Source organism: Garra rufa, chromosome 18 (genome assembly GCF_049309525.1).
Source record: "Garra rufa chromosome 18, GarRuf1.0, whole genome shotgun sequence".
Classification (NCBI taxonomy): Eukaryota; Metazoa; Chordata; class Actinopteri; order Cypriniformes; family Cyprinidae; genus Garra; species Garra rufa.
In genome coordinates this window covers 41,162,349-41,181,961 of record NC_133378.1, presented here as the reverse complement: position 1 = coordinate 41,181,961, position 19,613 = coordinate 41,162,349, and the positions used below count along the sequence as shown (strand labels likewise).

Here is a 19,613-nt window from a genome sequence, read left to right as displayed (position 1 = left end):
ATATATTTTTTTCTTTTCTTAAATCAAACTATTTTTGCAGAATTTTATGTCCGAAGTAATATAATTCCAATTTTATAGCTAAAATAATCAAGGTTAAGCTTAGTCTGAAAATCATATCATAAACACTGGGTTTATTTACTGCGCGCCTCTGATCTGCACGCGCTTCTCCAGCACGCGCTTTCTCTTGTCTTCCACACAAAGCCCCGCGCTTGCATAATTTAAAAATTAACGGTCATTTCTTTTTACTGACTGACTGACATTCCTTGATTGATCTCTTTAATGGAAAATTACTTATAACTAATATATATATACGAGAGTAAATATTGTTATTTTAGTGAGATTTGACACGTCTAATTGAAGAAAACATGATATTAACCGAGAGGTTTTCGTTTACTGACCAAAGGAGGGAAGCACATCATCGTTAATTCAGTGGTAAGAAACGAATGTAATGCTATCCTAGTTAAAGTCAAATAAATGTTATTCGTTTTTCATGTCTGTAAAACTAAAATACATATTTTTAAAATCCAATATATTGTTAAAGTCATTGTTATTTGGTGCTTTCATAAACATAAAATCTGGGTTTTATATACTTCTAATCTTACATAATTTAACAAATAAGAAATCTAACATAGTATCGGATAATTCAGTCTCATTTAAATGTCTCATTTTAAATGTGCTTAATGATTAAACAATAGATTTAAACCAAAAACTAACGTTCCCAGAACGTTCTGGGGACAAAAAAATGTTAGCTTAGATGATAGTCGCAATTACTCTTAAAATTCTCTGTCAGAAACAATCTTCCGTAACATTTACATTTTTTTTTAACGTTTTTACGTTTTTCATCATATATATTTTATTTCTATCAACAACTGTTTTTAATAATTAGTTTTATTTTACAATAGTACCACTGGTCTTAAAAGATACACATCAGCAGTGTACCAAAATGTAGCATATTATTTAACAAATGTCTTGACTTGGAGACCAAAAAATGTTTTTATTGATCGAGGATGCTTCAAATCAGTCAAAAGTGACAGTAAAGACATTTATAGTAATGAGTGTCAAATAAATGCTGTACTTTTGAACTTTCTATTCATCAAACAATCTTGTAAAAATAAAATATATCACAGTTTCAACAAAAATATGAAGCACAATTATTTGCAATATTGATTATATTAAAAAACGTTTCTTGAGCAGCAAATCAGCATATTTCTGAAGGAGAACGTGACAGAAGAAGAGTGTTGATGCTGAAAATGCAGCTTTGATCACAGAAATAAATTACATTTTAAATTTATTCACATAGAAAAAGCTATTTTAAAATCTAATAATATTTCTCAATTTTTACTCAATTTTTAAAAAAATAAATGCAGTCTTGGTGAGCACTGAGCAGAAGTCGACTCAGTTCAAAATCATTAAAAACATTGATTCCTAACTTTTTAGTGTATGTAAGTGACCAACGGTGGGTGCAAACTCACACTGTATCTACACGTTTAGACATGCTTATTTAACAAAAGACCTAGATCATTTTATGTGATCAATATAGTTCACAAATACTGTAATGTTCCACACTTTGACATAGCAATAATCTGCTGATGATGATCTTTATCAAAGAGCCTGTGATGGTGAGAACGCCACTAATAATGATGTACCATCCGTTAATTACAGAACCCCTAGCATTGTTTTTGTATGTTCTTTATGGCAATTATTAAAAAAAGCTGTTAATTACAACCAGAGAAGGACACGCATTTGCTGTATTCTTGCAGAACGGATTGACATTTTGACTGTATAAAAATAAAGCTTTTTAAAAATCGTCTGCAAAACTCATGCACAAAAAATATTTAGACCTAAGATTCATTTATTTGTATTGCATATAAAATTTCCATGCATCTGGATTATGCAGTTTTAACAAACTAACAAACTTCATGCGTATTGCTGCGTGTTTGTCAGTCATACATAAATAAAACAAAATTATACATAAATGGTTAGATTTCTGCACTCAAAAAAATTATGGCATAGTTTATTATTAACTATTTGCATCTATTTGATTCTATTTAAATAATCAGATTTTCAAAATGCATTTATTAAAACTGGCATAAATCTGTTTAGTGTGAAAACAATTGCATGTTTCACACTTCAGTTAAAGTGTTAACATGGTTTAAATGTTCAATATTTAATTAGTTAAAATGGACAAAGAATTGATTTATTGGGGATAATATAAACCTGGTTATTGTGCGTTTAAAACACATTCAGTTTATTAGTATCATTAAAAATCACAAAAGCAGTCTTAAGTAGCACGGGTATATTTGTAGCAATAGCCAAAAATACATTGTATGGGTCAAGATTATAAATTTTCCTTTTGATCTTTAGTATTCAAGTAAGATGTTGATATTTTGAAGATATTTTGTAAATTTGCTACTGTAAATATATCAAAACTTAAATTTTTGATTAGTAATATGTATTGCTAAGAACTTCAGTTTTTTTCCAGATTTTCAAATAGTTGTATCCCAGTCAAAAATTGTCACTGAAAAGCTTAATAAATGTTATTTATAGCTTTCAGATGATCTCAATTTTAAAAAGTTGACCATTATGACTGGTTTTGTGGTCCAGGGTCACGTGTTAAAACTTGTATAATCCAAATGGGTAGAATTCTTACATTTTTCGAGTAATTAAAATATTGATTTAATTAATTTTGCATGTGTGCTTGTGCATATTCAAACTTGGTTGTTTGTGTTTATTTACAAGACCACCATGGAAATCAATGCTGTTTGGTTTCGATGACCAAAAGTGCATGTGTGGAATTCATGGTTTGAGAAGGTTCATCATAATATCTTCTTGTGTGTTCATGTGAAAAAAAGAAAGTCATATAGACTTGCAACAACATTGGGCTGGAAAAAAAATGATGGAAGTTTATTAATGGTGAACTTTCCCATTAATGACAACTTTAAGCATTGAAGCATGTATGAAAAGTTAGCTCCTAAAGCACTTTTGCCTTAAACGTCATGAATGGAGTTTAAAACAGATGTGAATGGAGAACACAAGTGCAGTACCTTACAAACAGATTCCTAAACCATCAAACTCTTTTTACACGTTTCTGTTTGTTTTGGGGTCGTGTTTTGTTGTTTTGGGGTCTGTTAACTACTTCCGTGGCTCTGCTTTCTTGCGCTTCACTGAATTTAGCAGTTGAGCCCTGAAAGAGCCCAAATCCTGGATGAAGAGGTTTGGTGAATCTGGTCTGGACTTTGTGAAGGAGGATCATAGTATCTGAGACACTGTAGAAGGACAGCAGTCCTGCCCGGTGGTCCAGATACACCCCGATCCGGTGGGACAGGGGTACGCTGATCTCCGTCTCCTCGTCGTTGTGCACTAGTGCGTAACTGAATATGGAACAGTCCAGACTCCAGGAGTGCCTGTTGTACCCAAACCCGCTGTCGTCTCCTTGCCCAGTTCTGTTGATGTCTTTGTAGGACACTGCGATGTCGACGCCGTACTTCCCGGTCCAGACCACCTCCCAATAGTGCCGACTCATCAGACCTTCCTTGCTTAGCACTTGGGCCCACCACTCAAAGCGGTCCGGATGTTCTGGATATGATTGAGGCTGAAGACTGCAAGCCACAGCCTGGTTCCGCTCCTTTAACTGAAGGTTCCTATGAGCCGTGTTTGGGTCCAGACTCAAGGGAACCAAAACTGATGGGAAATAAGAAACAAGATGAAACTGTAAAACCCAAGCATGATCTCTGCAACTTGGTGAGTTCTCTTAGTATATAAAACAGAACTTAATGCGTAAGAAGTGTCCTTACACTCTTAAAAATAAAGGTTCTTCATAATGCCATAGAAGAACCTTTTTGTCTAAATGGTTCCATAAAGAACCTTTAACATTTGAAGAAACCTTCTTTCGCCACAAAGAACCTCTTCAAATGTTAAAGGTTCTTTATGGAATCATTTAGACAAAAAGGTTCTTCTATGGCATTATGAAGATTATAAAAAGGTAAAAAGATGGTTCTTTTCAGAACCTTTGACTAAATGATTCTTTGTGGAACCAAAAATGGTTCGTCTATGGCATTGCCGTGAAGAACCTTTTAAAGCACCTTTACTTTAAGAGTGTAGCTATCAAAACAAGTACTCTAAGGTTAAACATCTTTAGGAATTGGGAATTTCCTATTTACCTTACCTCATTGTAAAGTGTTTATATTTGAATACAAATTTGGAAAAACTTACATTGTAAAAAGTCCTCTCTTTCCTCTGGTTCTTGCGGCAGTAGGATCTTTTCTGCAGTCACTAAAGAGACATGGCGTGACAGAACAGATTGGTTATTTAGAAATCTGCAGACCTTTTCACAAAAAGTTGGACACATGCTGGATTTTATAAATCCCCATTAGTCAAATTTTTGAGTTTGGTATTATTTTTTCTGGAGAAAGATAAACATGCATAGTGATGAATGCCATGGATGAATATTTACTCCATTATAATCCATTTTTTTGTAGATGGGGGTCAAAATGGCAATTTTCACCTGAGATTCAGAGTCAAGTTACAGGAGGGTAAAATGACTTCAGAAAGATGGCAGATTCATAAGTTTATTTTTACACAGAGATTAGTACGTTTATTAGTAAAATCTGTTGACTTTGGTCACCATTGGCACATAATGCAACAAAGATTGCTATTCACAAATGGGGAAAGAGCACTTTTTCAGTTCTTTCTTCGAAAGTTTGCATGCCTGTAACTCAAGAAGTATTAAAAATATCATAATGCCGTTTATGATATTGGGTCTTAACAAACATTCCTTTTGGTGTCTTTATTTTTAAGGCCCTACATGATTCGGTTCCAGAGATATTGAAATTTCAATATGGCTCCAGGAGTAAAAAGATGATCAGTTTGATTTGTTTATCGTGAAAAAGAAATTGTTTACAATTGCACATGACCCTTTCTATGCAAAAGCAAAAAAAAAAAAAAAAAAAAAGAATCCCCCCCAAAAAAGAATCAAGTGTATGTAAACTTTTTTTATTAAATTCAACTATTGTTTTCTCCTGTGGACTACATGTAAATGTCTTTTATGTGAAATATCTTATTCAGATCAGTACTAAATTAAAATAACACACACACAAACAAACATTGTTTATTCTTCAGGCATTCTTCTTTAAAAGAAAAGTGTCATATTCTTGCAAACTGACTCACGTTTGGTTTTTGACCACTGAAAATGTGTACATTTTAACTATACTCCTGAAGCCATATTAAAATCTCAATATCTGTAATGTGGGGTTTAGGTTTTGTTTCATGTTTTCATGTCTTTTATTTCGAAGTTTAGCTATGGTTCCGGTCTTGTCATGTGTTTCCCTTGTTTCTATTTGTTCATTGGTTGCTTTAGTCATGTGCCTCGTTTCCCATTTGTTGGTTCTTGTCATGTGACCCTGTTTGGTATAAGTACCCCTCATGTTGCCATTGTTCCAGGTCCTGTATTAATGTTGTAACCTGCTATTGGTGAGTGTGTTCATGGTCAGGTCTGTTTCAAGTTGAGTTTGTTTAATGTCAAGTCATCAAGCCATTGTTTGGATTATTGTTTGTTTGGATTTCACTTTGGATTAATAAAGCTGCACTTTGGTTCTACTTCAACACACCCCCAGTGGATTTCCGTTATAATATTTCTGTCACCAAATCTCATAAGGCATTAAAAATTTGTTAAGACCCAAAAATTCAAAAACGGCATTAGGAGCCGTTCACATGTCGCGCCTAAAACGTGTGGAAAACGCTAGGCGCGCCACTTTCTCTTTCTTTCCAAACCGCTCTGTAGCTTGCGCTCCCGTGGCGTCTGCCGTTGCGAAGCAACCATGACCTGCGCTCTCCATAAACACACGAAAGTTTCAGCAAAGGATAAATGGATTTTCAGCATTGAAAATCGCTTGCAGTAGCTCTGTTATTAAATTTATTTAAAATTTTTTATTCCTGTACAGCTATGTACATATACAGGTTATAACAGGTTTCCTGTAACAGTTGTTTCTCCAACTTGGCAGTGCTTTCAGTGTTATTAAGGGAAAGGATGAAGCTAATTGGTTGGTTTGTCACATGACCTGCGGTGCGCTTGCGGCATTCTGAAAAGTTGAGATGTATTTATCTGGATGCAGTGCGTTGCTTCCATTATGTGTGCGCATACATTTGAAATAACGAACTTGAGCGCGCAAAAGACCTCACAGGTGAATGGCCCCTTAAGGTATCATTAATACTTTTTGAGTTGCAGACATGCAAACTTGGGAGAAAAAACTTAAAGTGCTGTTCCCCCATTTGTGAATGGTCACCATTGGCACATAATGCAACAAATATTGCTAAAGTCAATAGATTTTACTAGAAGACCTAATAATCTCTGTTTAAAAATAACATTATGATGCTGCCATCTTTCTGAAGTCATTTTTAACCTTCTGTAATTTGGCTCTGAATCTCGGGTGAAAATTGCTTCTGCAAATTTTCTACAAAATAGTGAATTACTCAGTAAATATTCTTCCATGACATTTACTATTTTGCCATTCATCACTATACATGTCTATCCTACTTCAGAAAGGTTGAGTTGAAAACTGAATAACCCAAGTGTTTCGTCAAGTACTAAGGTTGGAGCTAAACTCTGTAGGACAGTGGCCATTGAGGGCCAGGTTTAACCACCATTGTCCTAAAGTGATATGGAGATGGAACTACTTATATTTTAAAACTCAGCCTATATACTTACTGGGGATTAAGATATCTTAAGATGCTAAAATGCACCAGCTTTTCCATTACAGATTTGCGCATAACTTTGGCGATATTTTATAAATGTCGATTAGAAAGTATTGCGAAATGTCGGTGTTTCTATTAATCGATGTCATGCGACTTTCCATTACTGTTTTGCGAAATATTCCTTTTTCGAATGGCCTGAAAAAACACCTCATGCGAGTTTTTTTTGCAATATATATGGGAGTTTTTGTGCAATTGATGCATTTCGCAATTTCAATTTGCCCAATTTAAAGGGTAATGGAAACGCAGCTATAGTGAAAGTAGGACATTACTGTGACGAAAGGGTCCATATGTTGGAATAAAATTGGTTTGAAGGCTACCAAATGTGCTCATCAAATATCACTTTTTACCTGCTGAGAATATCCTGGTCATTTCCAGTCTCCAAATGTCCTTTATTTGTGCTGTTAATGAGGTGAGGGACTTGATCACTTCTCCAAAAGAGAAATGTGGGTTAGCAGTCAGACTGGGCAAGTCATTACACTGAGAATTCGGCCAGCGGGATTGGGCCTCCTACAAGATTTGGAGATGCAGGACAGAAAAGAATGTATTAAGAATTAGTCATTTGGTAGCCACTTTTATCCAAAGTGTAAGCTGTTATAGTAAATAATTTGCAATGGATTCAAACAAGCTATCCCTTTGATAACAAGCCCTAAGCTTGAGTCACTACATCAGCAACAGCCCTGTTAGTTGGTAACAAAAGATACCATTTGTTGCTTTGTTTCAAGATTGTAAGATTCATTTATTCCAACAATATTTTAGTCTGTTTTCAGTTCTGGTGGTGCTTTTACCAGGAGGAAATGGATGTGATCATCAGTATGTGACAGTTGCTCCAGTTCAGACTGTTGTCTCTTCAACTTCAAAATCTCCCTTTCCAGTTCCTGAATTTGGTCCAACTCTGTGGACATCTGACTTTGGACAAGTGCAATCATCTCTGTGTGGCTTCTCCGTACAAAGCTGAGCAGTTCGGTGTAGATCCTGTCACCTTCTTCCTCTGTGGCTTGAGCCAGGTTCTGTTAGTGGAAACTTATTTTGGGTGAGGTGTGCAATGTTTCTGCACCAATAATAACACCAAATAGCATGATAATTTTGTTTGTAAAAGGTCCCTCTCCTTTTATTGTTCATGGTTTAACTCACTTTGGAAAGTCAGTCAATGTCTATTCATTTGGTAAACTTACCCTGAGTCTACCTGATGCCTTTTGGATTTCCTTCAGCTCAGCCTCTCGATCCGTAACCATCTGCTTGGACTTTTCCAGCTGCCTCTGGGAATCATTGGACAATGCCATTCAAGACACTGTTTTACATCCTCATTCTTTTACATCTACCATCACTGTTGTGATTACTGAACTACTGCAGTATAACAAAGACACTAGTTGCTTTTTAAGGTGCTTCATAACCTGTTGTGCCTGGCAACTTGAACTACAAATGTCTTATTCTCATAAAATATTGTTTATTTTGATCTTTGATCTTGCTTCAGAGGAGCAACATCCAACATAGTTGGACTACGACTGGCTGTTCTCAAACAAATTAATCCAAAGAGTTTAAATCAGGCTTGTTTATGCCTTTACCTGTTTCTCTGCTCGTTCTGTAGCGGCTGAGACCATGTCGTGTCCTTTGTGGTTGGTGTCCAGCATGCAGAGGCAGCAGATACATTGGCGGTCAGTGCAGCAGTAAACCTCCAGGAGGTTTGTTTATGCCTTTACCTGTTTCTCTGCTCGTTCTGTAGCGGCTGAGACCATGTCGTGTCCTTTGTGGTTGGTGTCCAGCATGCAGAGGCAGCAGATACATTGGCGGTCAGTGCAGCAGTAAACCTCCAGGAGCTTATGATGTTGGGAGCACATCTTCCTTTGGAGTTGTCCAGTGACATCCACCAGTGAGTGTGCGTTCCCCAAGTTCAGATCATTGTGCAACTTGAGGTGAGTTTTGCAGTAAGATGCCAAACACACCAGACATGTCTTGATGGCTTTATTTTTCCTACCAGTGCAAGAGTCACACTCCACATTCTCAGCTTGGTCTGTCTGAAGTCCTGACCTCTCCAGTTGCTCTGCAACACGAGCAACATATATATCTGGATCTGATACAGAAGCACTGGAATCATTCAGATCTACAACAGGAGCATTAGATTCTTCCAGATATGCAACTAGAGCCTCAGATTCATTCAGATCCTCAACAGGGGCATTATATTCGCCTGAATCTGCAGCCGAAGCCTCATATTCTTCCAGGTGTTCAACTGAAACCTCAGATTCATCCAGATCTTCAACTAGAGCCTTAGATTCATTCAGATCCTCAACAGGAGCATTAGATTCTTCCAGATATGCAACTAGAGCCTCAGATTCAATCAGATCCGCAACAGGAGCATTATATTCGCCTGGATCTGCAGCCGAAGCCTCATATTCTTCCAGGTGTTCAACTGAAACCGCAGATTCATCCAGATCTTCAACTAGAACCTTGTATTCCTCCAGATCTGTCCCACATAAGGAACTCTGATTACACTGAGGGCAGCTGTTTACCTGCAGGTCCTGAAGGCAAACCAAACACACGCGTGAGTCCTGTTCATCTGCCATTTGCATGGAAAACATGGAGCCTCGGTGTTAAAGAGACTCTGCAAACAGTTCAGTTTCGTTTCTTTCATTTCCTCGTGAGTGTAAATGGGCGGGACTCTCTTATGTGTGTGTGGCCACAGATAAAAACAGACAGAACTGAAGCTTGCTCTAATCTGAAACCTAAACACAGAGACACACGGTTGCTTGCCAGGGCACTGTCGCTTGCGCGTTCAGCTAAATAATACCTGACTAACCTGCTAGTAAGTGTACAGGAGACACACTGTACCATGTCTCTTTTCCCTTTGAACTGCCATCATGTATTTGCATACAGAACAATTTTTTTTCTCACATTCTTCCCCCCCATCAAGTGCGTGTCAGATAAAGTTTGTATATGTGGGCAGAGTTCAGGAGCTGTGCAATTGTCAAACATAAAGTTGTGTAACTTGTCAAAAGGGCCAATAAAACAATAGGAAGAGCCATAATATGGGCTGTTTCTTAATTTAATGCCTCTGTTTCAGAAATAGCATGGTTACATTTTTGGTGCACGTCATTTCTTTGATCAACGCCATTGGAATTATTTTAACATTTTGGGATCAATATCAACTCCGATGATGTTAATGAGTAATAAATGTTCTCATTTTCCCATAAAGCCCTTGTCTGATAACTGACCTTTATATATGCTTATGTAGATTATATAAATGCTGATCTTTATAGTTAATAGATGTGCGTGCGTACGCCATATACAAGACGTGAACTTTTTCCCAACATCAAGACTTCAGTTCAAAAAGTATGTATTTGTATAAGGGAAATATGTAGTAATTTCTTTGGCATTTTCAATACTTAAACTAAACTTAACCACCACTTCAACATTTTCACTTCACTTTTTCGTTTAATTTGAAATGATCTTGGAAGATAGTTTAAGAGCGGTTATTTTAGATGTAACACTACTTCGCATTTGACCTTCAAACAACTTCAATGTGATTGATGCTAAAGCTGTTATTTACATTTACACAGCTATTGTCCTGAACTTTTCTGTTTAGCTCCCAAATCCCAAACCAGGGACAATTTTAATAATTAATATCGTTATTAATTATAAATTCGCCATCTTTTATCAATAGATCCAAGTGATGAATGACTTGATGCCATTTAAGACTATAATGTTGATAATTGCTAATAAATATACACAGTATAGGTTATTTGAGGTATTTTTTAAATATTTAAAAAAATGTAATCAATGGACATTATTTAAACTATTCAAATATCATATCAGCTCTACAGAAGCTGCTGGCATCATGGTGCAATGATGGTAATGATGATGAAGCTGATGTAAATACGTTTCATAAAGTCTCTCCGGTCATCGTAACACGTGTGACGCGCCTCGTGTTTTTACGAAACCCCATTCACATAAATAGACACGCGCGCACGCTCTCTTTCCTCACTAAACGCGCGCACTCGCGCCTCACATAAAACACACGGCCACGCGCACAGTCCACGGATCGCCTCTGCTTCAGGTGAGTGAAAATACGGCTTCTCTGAATCAGGCGCGCAATAATCGTCTATTAATTGATATTTACCTCACGTTCTGATAAAAACAAGATCGTTTGTTTTGGTAAATGTTATATTTGTTCCGTCTTCCCTGCGAAATATCAAAGGCTGTAGAGTTTTTTATACTGATATTGTACATTTACTCAAAGTTCCAGGTAATTGCCTGTTTATAAATTAAATAAGCGCTCATTTTTGATAGTTCATCATAATAAGAAACACTAGAGTTGATCAGGTACATAGAGATTCTGTAAACAGATTGAAACTTCTTTCATTAAGTCAGAACCTCCAGGTATTAGTGTCTGAAGTGTATTCTAATGTAATGATTGACTAAGTTCATGTTATCTGATTGCTGATGGTTTGCTGTTCTTCAGGGTTTCCTCAGGGTTTCCAGGTGCGATGGCAGACACAGGTGTCCAGCTGACCAGAGTCAGAGATGTGGACAACAATGTGTCCAGGACTAAAGTGTCCACCAGAACGTCCTCCTTATCGTCCAAACGAGGAGCAACCGTGAGCTTCCACAACATCAACTACAGCGTGAAGATGAAGAGCGGCTTCATCTGCAAGAGGAAAGTCACAAAGAAGAACATCCTCATCGAGCTCAAGTGAGTCTTTCACACTTTTGATGTTGTGGTGTCAAATCTGTTGCTGTTTGATCACAATATTCATGTCGCTTGGTTTTTAAATAGGCAGGCATTTCAAAACACCATGGATACCACCCCAGTATTTTTATAAGAAGGGTCAAACTTGGTATATAGTGTGGAGTTACCGTGGTACATGGTTTTTTTCATATTTTATGTATTTTTGGTATTTAAGTTAATGAAAGTGGTAATGAACTAACTGAAAATCAACAAATGTGACCCTGGAGCACAAACCCAGTCTTAAGTAGCATGGGTATATTTGTTGCAATAGCCAAAAAGCATTGTATGGGTCAAGATTATAGATTTTTCTTTAATGCCAAAAATCATTAGGATATTAAGGATCATGTTCCATGAAGATATTTTGTAAATTTCCCACCGTAAATATATCAAAACTTAATTTTTGATTAGTAATATGCATTGCTAAGAGCTTAATTTGGACAACTTTAAAGGCGATTTTCTCTGTATTTCGATTTTTTTGGTATCTCGGGCCAAATATTGTCCTTCTTAACAAACCATACATCAATGGAAAGCTTATTTTAGCTTTCAGATAATGTATATATCTCAATTTAAAAAAAAAAAATGTACCCTTATGACTGGTTTTGTGGTCACAAATAAAAAAGACAAAAATAAAAAGAACAGGAAAAAAAGAAAAACAGCAAATATAAAAAATTAAAAACTAATTTACAATATTGATAAAAAAAGTATTTATTATATATTATAAAATGTTAAAAAGTGTAAAAAGTTTTGATATTGTTATTAGTTTATTAATATGTCTGTAAAGTTTAACATTTTTAACTTGAAACTGAACTTAAAAAAAGTATAAGACTAAAAACTAAATATGTATAACATATTTTGTATTCTGATATAATATTATAAAATATTGCAAAATTAATTCAACAAATTTGAAATTTATATAGCAGTACTATTTCTGTACTAAAGGACTATTTTTGACATTTGCAGATTTATCTGATATATGTTTCCTTCCTTTGCCAGTTTGACTGTAATTATTAATGTAGTTGTCATAGGCAGTGTTGGGGAAAGTTACTTAAAAGTATTGCATTACAATATTGAGTTACTCCCTAAAAAAATAATTACATTACCTAGTTACTTTTTATGGAAAGTAATGCGTTATGTTACTTTTGCGTTACCTTTTAAATCTGGGCAGGCCTTGCTTGATTGTTTTTTAATATAAAAAGCTCTATTTTTGTCAAATGTAAAAGCCTTTTCAGACCAAAAGCCTCAGGCTTAGAGAAAAGCAAATTGACGTCTGTCCAGTAGACCACAGAAGAGAAAATGTCAACACTTCAGCAATAAAAAAGAAAAACAAATGTTAGATTATCTTGAGTCACTTTTGTTTATTAGTATGGATGAATTGGATCATCGAAGGTTGGCAGGAAAGACATCGGTTAATAAAATGGCATTAAATACATAAAGGATATTTGTATTATTTAACATTTAATTATTGCAGGTTTGTTTTATTCATTTTGAAGAACAATGTATCTGTTTTTTTAGTGAGTGAGATGAATTAATGCATGTTCACATTTATTCTAGAACTAAAGTAACATCTTACTCACGATTTCTCTCAACATGGGGACAGGAGAGCTTTTAATCGATAAATGTGGGGAAAAAGTAACTGGCGTTACTTACTTGAAAAAGTAACTCTGATATTTCCTTGTCAATTAAAAAGTAATGCGTTACTTTACTAGTTACTTGGAAAAAGTAATATTATTACTAATACTAATAATAATAGGGCTTGAAAATGTGGAGTTGATAGAAACTGTCACTTTTGGCTGTGCATGACTGTTATGTTCATTATTGGCTGTAAAGAAAGAAATAAAGAAGATATTTGCAAGGTCTGGAAGCATGAGTGTGGACGTGATGCGGGGTAAAGTGGGTTCAAAGGCACTGTGTGATTGTATGATTGTGGAAACCACCAGGGAGGCCTTGTGTGAATTGATGGAAGGAAGTACGGAGATGTTTCAACAAACTCCTGCACCCTGTCTGGAAAAAAAAAAAAAGAAAGTACGTTTGTACGTGCTGCAGTAGACATGGCATTACATGCATGCTAATGCATTGTTATACAAGCACACACTCCGTGATGAACACACAAACACATGTGCGTGTCTACTCAAATATGGTTTCATAACCTGATTTTGTTATGTATTCGCACCCGCTGAGTTCAGGTCATTGTCCGACATTAAAGTCGCTGCTGAACAATAGCACTAAACTTTCACACAGTGCGGGACGGAAAACACAAGCTTAAATGAGGCTTTTGAGAGTATAAACACAGTGAGACTTTATCTTAGTGCTGATGAGCGCCATCAAACCTTGACTTTTGCCCTGCTGTTAGATAAGCGTCTGGTTTTGCTGGCCTTTTGTAACAGACTGAATCACAGAAGTTTGGATCACGTAATTCTTTCCAAAACCAGTGTTTTTCACTCCATCTGATGTTACGTCATTTCACTCCAAGATCGAAATATTAAAAATTATGTTGCTTAAAGATTTTTTTTTTTGCATTTTTATTTAGATATTTTTTTGATTTAACAAATGAATCCTTCAAATTGTCATTACCATAATGCAACAAATCCTGCCAGAACACAGTATTTATATTTAGACAGTATCCTTTCAGAATGCAATTCTTTTATTTTATTAATAAAATTGTAAATAGTAGCATTTTAAATAAAATAAATAATATATCATTTATGGATTTTTAAACATATTACTTTTTAATGTATATATATATATATATATATATATATATATATATTTTAAAGAGCATACATTACATATAGTAAATACTATAATCAGATAGTTTTAAAATTGTGCTTAATTAAACATACTTTAGTAGAAATGTACTTAATTAAATACATTAATTTTATTAATTTAAAATAAATTAATATTTTTCCTGGTAGTGTTATTTTAGTGTTGTAGTATATCGTTTTTATCAATATTTTTCTATTTTGTTAAAGTTGAGTAATTTTGTTGTGTTTGTTTTATTCATTTTTGTTTTTAAAATGTCTTTTTGTACTTGTATCTTTGTATACGTTTTAAAAAGTATTTTTATTTTAATACATGAAGTTAAACTAAATGAAATTTGAAATTTGCCTTGGCATCTAACTGAAATAAAATGAATTTTGTTTAATTATTTATTTGTGGTTTTAGGTTTCATTAACTATAATAATCCTGATAAGAATGTCCTTATTTGCATTTTTTTTATCAAATATTTTGATTAAAAAGTAAATATTACTTAAATATTTTGTAAGGCCATGACTGTGATCATAATTAAATATTATAATATTTAAATAAGTATATTAATATAATAGGTTTATAAATATTAACATATCACATATTTAAGTGTAATATAAATAATAATTACAAATAACTAAGACATTTTTTTAAAACAAAAAAATTATATGTATTTAGGGTGCGGTGTGCAGAGGATAAGGAGCCAGAGAAAAACACGAAGGTGTCAGGAGTACAAAACAAACACGTATTTAATGAATAACAAACAAATATCCAGGAATACATAACCACAACGTAACTTCAAGACTGGACAAGGGGAATGTGGAACAAACGCCTATTTAAAGAGAACCAAAGGGGAATGGCAACTAAACAAGACAGGTGTACACAATCAAGGTAACGAGGGGGAAGTACAAATATGGGCATAAGGGGAAACCAATACAGACTAAACACTAGGGGGAGACACAGGAAGAAACCACAACATAGGAATCACAGGGGGAGAAACACTAGGAAAACACAGAATAACATTCCATGAACCTGACAGTACTTTTTAAAAATAATTTTCATTTTAGTTTTAGTTATTTTAGCACATGAAGTTAAACTAAATGGAAATTGTATATTTTGTCTTGGTATCTAGTTAAAATGAAATAAGTTTTATTTATTTATTTATGGTTTGGGCGATGAAAATGACCTTCTTTGCATTATTTTGCAAATATTTTTATTAAAAAGTACATATTACTTAAATATTTTGTAAGGCCATGAATGTGATCATAATAAATAAATAAATACTATAATATTTAAATATTATATTAAGTATATTAATATAATATAATGTTTATAAATATTTATTAACATAATACATATTTAAATGTAATATAAATTAAATAAGCATATTAGAATGATTTCTGAAGATTCATGTGACACTGAATACTTGAGTAACGGATGAATATTCAGCTTTGCCTCACAGGAATAAATCATATTTTAAAGTATATTAAAATAAAAACCATTCATTTATATTGTAATAACATTTTGCAGTATTATTGTTTTTTTTTTCTATATTTTTAATCAAATAAATGCAGCTTGAGAGCATATATATACAGTCGTGGCCAAAAGTTTTGAGAATTACATATTGGAAATTGGAAAAGTTGCTGCTTAAATTTTTATAATAGCAATTTGCATATACTCCAGAATATTATGAAGAGTGATCAGATGAATTGTATAGTCCTTCTTTGCCATGAAAATTAACTTAATCCTGAAAAAAACTTTCCACTGCATTGTTAACCCTCTGGGGCCTGAGGTGTTTTGGGGCCCTGAAGAAGTTTTGACATGCCCTGACATTTGTGCTTTTTTCAGTATCTTAAAAACATATGAATGGTTAAAGTCAGATTACATTGTAATCAGCACATATTGGGCTACAATAATATGCAAGCAACATTAATGTGCATGTTTGTGTTTTTGAGAAAACTATGTTTATGCGTGGTTATTGAAAATCTAAAGTTTTGAAGTCACTGAAATAAGGCCATGAAGCACATACAGGACATTTCTTTACAAGACTTTAGATAATTGGATGTCGTAGGCTAGAATTTTTTCAACCAAATGATGTGAAAATCATCTCGTTCACTCGTTCAGAGAAAACAATATATTGATTTAAATTTTATAAAACATGTTTTGTGATCGAAAGGGATTATTCATAGGTGTGGCAATGGCCCATGAATATTTAGCAATTCACACCTGAAAGACAAAAGGGCCCTCCCTAATGGCCCCATCAATGATGACTGAAACAATGTGAGAAGATTCAGAGAATGGAGTTTTAGATTATTTTTATTTTATTTACTATCACTGTATAAACAAAACATACATAATGAAGGTCCAAGACACATTATTGAGCTCCCTCATCTTACCACACAGATGTGCACAGACTTTGTGGCATTTCTGAAAACTTCTTCTGAATTCTGTTCAACAAATGAAACAAATCTTACCTGCTATTTTGTGTGCCCTTAAAAAAATACAAAAAAAGTCAAAAACTTGTTTTACACTTGATATCAGTGTAGTTGAACATCTCAAGTTTCTAGTGCTCTCAGAGGAAAACAGTTTGAAGGGACTCATGGGAAAGAGGGCAGGATTCATCTTTTGAGCAGGTTTGAGATCACTACAAAAACAAAACAAACCAAAAATCATATCAGGATCATCTGTCAGAATACAGTCTATACTCTAGAATTTGTACTAATGTAAAAAAAGGACATGTAATATCTAAGAAACTAATAATTATCGATTAGCACTATATTACTAATAAACGTGATGTAAACACACATTCAGTGTAAGCACTCATATTACTTTTACACTGTTATACAATAAAATAAATAAATAAAGTATGATTCTACATTCATAAAGATATCGTCATAAATGCATCTCACAGTCATAATCACATCGTTTTTCTAGAACATTATAAATATCCTGCCATTGTAAGAGATGCAATGCAATCAAACGTACTTCATAATGTTTCATTTGATAAAGTCAGGAATTTTAGTTTGGAATAAGTCTAACTAGTAAAATGTGTACACGTTTTGTAGTGTTGGGTCGAGTCCACGTAAGTCGAGTCCGAGTCGAGTCCGAGTCTTTAACCAGTCGAGTCCGAGTCAAGTCCGAGTCCAAAATGGGGCGAGTCGGACTCAAGTCCGAGTCCAAATGGGTCGAGTCCGAGTCGAGTCCGACCGAGTCCAACTAAAAACTACTGTTTGTCAGTATCTTAACCTTGTTTTAATTTGTACAACTACAATAAGGCAATGACAATTTAAATGTAACAAAAGGAAACCTCTGTTGCATATTGCCATTTTGATTTTTTTATTTCACACCATCTCATTAGTGTCCTGCTCAGCAAACTTAAAGTCATGTAACAGAAGTTATGACTGACTTGATATTATGACATATTTCAGAGTGAAACAGCTTTTAGAATGTGGGAAGGACAATGTGGGAATTATAAGGGAAGGACAGGACTGTACCTACGAGTAAAAGAATGAATCTGTGATAAAGGGAGGGGTAGGTGAAGAGATGGACAGCTAGTGACATATTTTTCTTAGATGAAAATGAGGCTGTGAGGGTTAATGACATGGAAGTCATGGAATAAAAGAATAAAATTCTGACTTTATTTTCTCAATTTCGAGATTATATCTCACAATTCTGATAAGAAAATACATTCTCCCTTTTCCTCTCAGCTAAAGTCATGAGTTTATTTTTTCCCTCAGAACTGACAAACTTGCTATTGCTGTGTTAAATTGAGTTCTAAAGTCTTAAATACAACATATAAACGACATAAAAAAATTCTGAATTCTGAGATAAAATAGGTAAATGTAAAATGTTATAGGTTTAAATAGTATTTTTTTACTGACATAACTGTAACGTCTACTCCAAATTGGTCTATTGACAACGGGCCATTGAATTATTAGAAAATAATGCAAACCCAAGTAAGTAAGTAAAACATTCTCAAGCTTACTGAAGGAAAATAAACAGTCTAATAATTAATTACAAGCAAAAGCATAAATAAATATAATAATCAAAATACAAATGAAATAGTTTTATACGTTTTTCAGATTGATCTATATAGTAAAGTATACCACAGAAATAGTGTACTACAAACATTTAATGAAGTAATAAATGTAAAAATAAAACTCTCTACAATCTTCACCGTATATAATAAATATAGATGATTCTTATTAAAATTGCTAAACTGCTTCAATCAAGAGCAGTGAGTGATTTTCTCTTTTTATTTTGTTGTTTGATTATGACGCAGTCTGTGGCAGGTTTACACTGCTGTCGCTTTAAGACCGGACGCACAGATCATATATTTTGACACATCTGTATTTCTAACTCAACACAAAACCGATAGCATTTACATGAATGCTCTCCAAGACGATGCATTTTGACATTACCTTTCGTGTAAGTGTGTAGCAATAGAGAAAGAGTTTAATTCAGCATTGTGCGCTGACTGAGAGGCAGGCTTTCAAGTACCGGCAAGACTTTAAAACACATGCCAATAATACTGAATGTCACTTTCGTAATAATGCATCGAGTCAGTAAAATTTCCATCAACTGTCCCTGGACTCGGCTGGACTCGGCAATAATTCCCGAGTCCGAAAAGCTCAAGTCCGAGTCAAGTCCGAGTCAAAATGCATCCGAGTCCGTGACAAGTCCGAGTCCGCTAAAAATTGTACTCGAGACCGGACTCGAGTCCGAGTACAAGTCCGAGTACCCCAACTCTAATGTTTTGTCAAAGTAAATAACAGCGAAAGCTAGTAGGAAAATGAAAGTAAGACTTACTCATGTAAATGTCTCCTCCTGCTGGGTTTGCGTCGCATCGCGTCCTTCTTAGGATTGAGGTACATATAAGTCTTATTCCTCACAGCATATCTTCATTCAGTAACAAACTGTAACCAAGATGATCTTGAAGTCATGTTGCTTTGTTGCAGTGATGTGGGAGTTTCCTCGCGTACAGATACTCAGGTCCTTGCCGCGCCTGCAGCACATGGCTAATTTGCATGGCAAAAGATTTCGTGATAGTGGGCGCGGTCACATTAGAGATAATTAGTTGGAACTGGATAGACTAGACATCTCCTTGGTTTCATATAGATTAATTTATCACAGATTATTTGTTTTTGATAAAACTTACTTTGTTTAAAAGCATAAATCTCAAGCTTTCAGTAGATACCACTTTTAGGTTTGTGTGCTAAATATTCACCGAGTTTGAATGATATAAGTGACGCATTTCTAAAAGCAGTTCACGGAGACAGAGAAAACAGAAATCACCCTGTTTGTTTTCTTTATTCTAAATAAAAAAACACAACTTTCTGCTGTTCTTTTGAGTGTGCCCAAATAAAAGTACACGCTTTACAGTTTCCATTGATGTATA

The 19,613-nt window shown here is 34.5% G+C and overlaps 3 protein-coding genes across 3 annotated transcripts in view; 1 reads left to right on the top strand and 2 right to left on the bottom strand.

Moving 5' to 3' along the window:
• Nucleotides 1-2,824: 2,824 nt before the first annotated feature.
• LOC141291293 (tripartite motif-containing protein 16-like) lies at nucleotides 2,825-7,367 on the bottom strand. The gene is made up of 3 exons (XM_073823469.1): nucleotides 7,098-7,367; nucleotides 4,213-4,272; nucleotides 2,825-3,681 (listed from the first exon to the last, which is right to left on the bottom strand). Exons 1-3 carry the CDS (start codon nucleotides 7,117-7,119, stop codon nucleotides 3,068-3,070), a joined length of 696 nt encoding a protein of 231 aa, XP_073679570.1. The 5' UTR covers nucleotides 7,120-7,367; the 3' UTR covers nucleotides 2,825-3,067.
• Nucleotides 7,368-8,435: 1,068 nt separating this feature from the next.
• Nucleotides 8,436-9,491, bottom strand: LOC141290680 (uncharacterized). The gene has a single exon (XM_073822781.1). The coding sequence runs from the start codon at nucleotides 9,321-9,323 to the stop codon at nucleotides 8,436-8,438; it is 888 nt and encodes a 295-aa protein (XP_073678882.1). The 5' UTR covers nucleotides 9,324-9,491.
• A 1,249-nt stretch (nucleotides 9,492-10,740) lies between these two features.
• Nucleotides 10,741-19,613, top strand: part of LOC141290900 (broad substrate specificity ATP-binding cassette transporter ABCG2-like) — a 44,807-nt gene continuing 35,934 nt past the window's right edge. Inside the window, exons 1-2 of the mRNA XM_073823045.1 lie at nucleotides 10,741-10,798; nucleotides 11,204-11,434. Coding sequence (XP_073679146.1) covers nucleotides 11,229-11,434 — 206 coding nt within the window. The 5' untranslated portion in view covers nucleotides 10,741-10,798; nucleotides 11,204-11,228. The remainder of the gene's footprint in view (nucleotides 10,799-11,203; nucleotides 11,435-19,613) is intronic.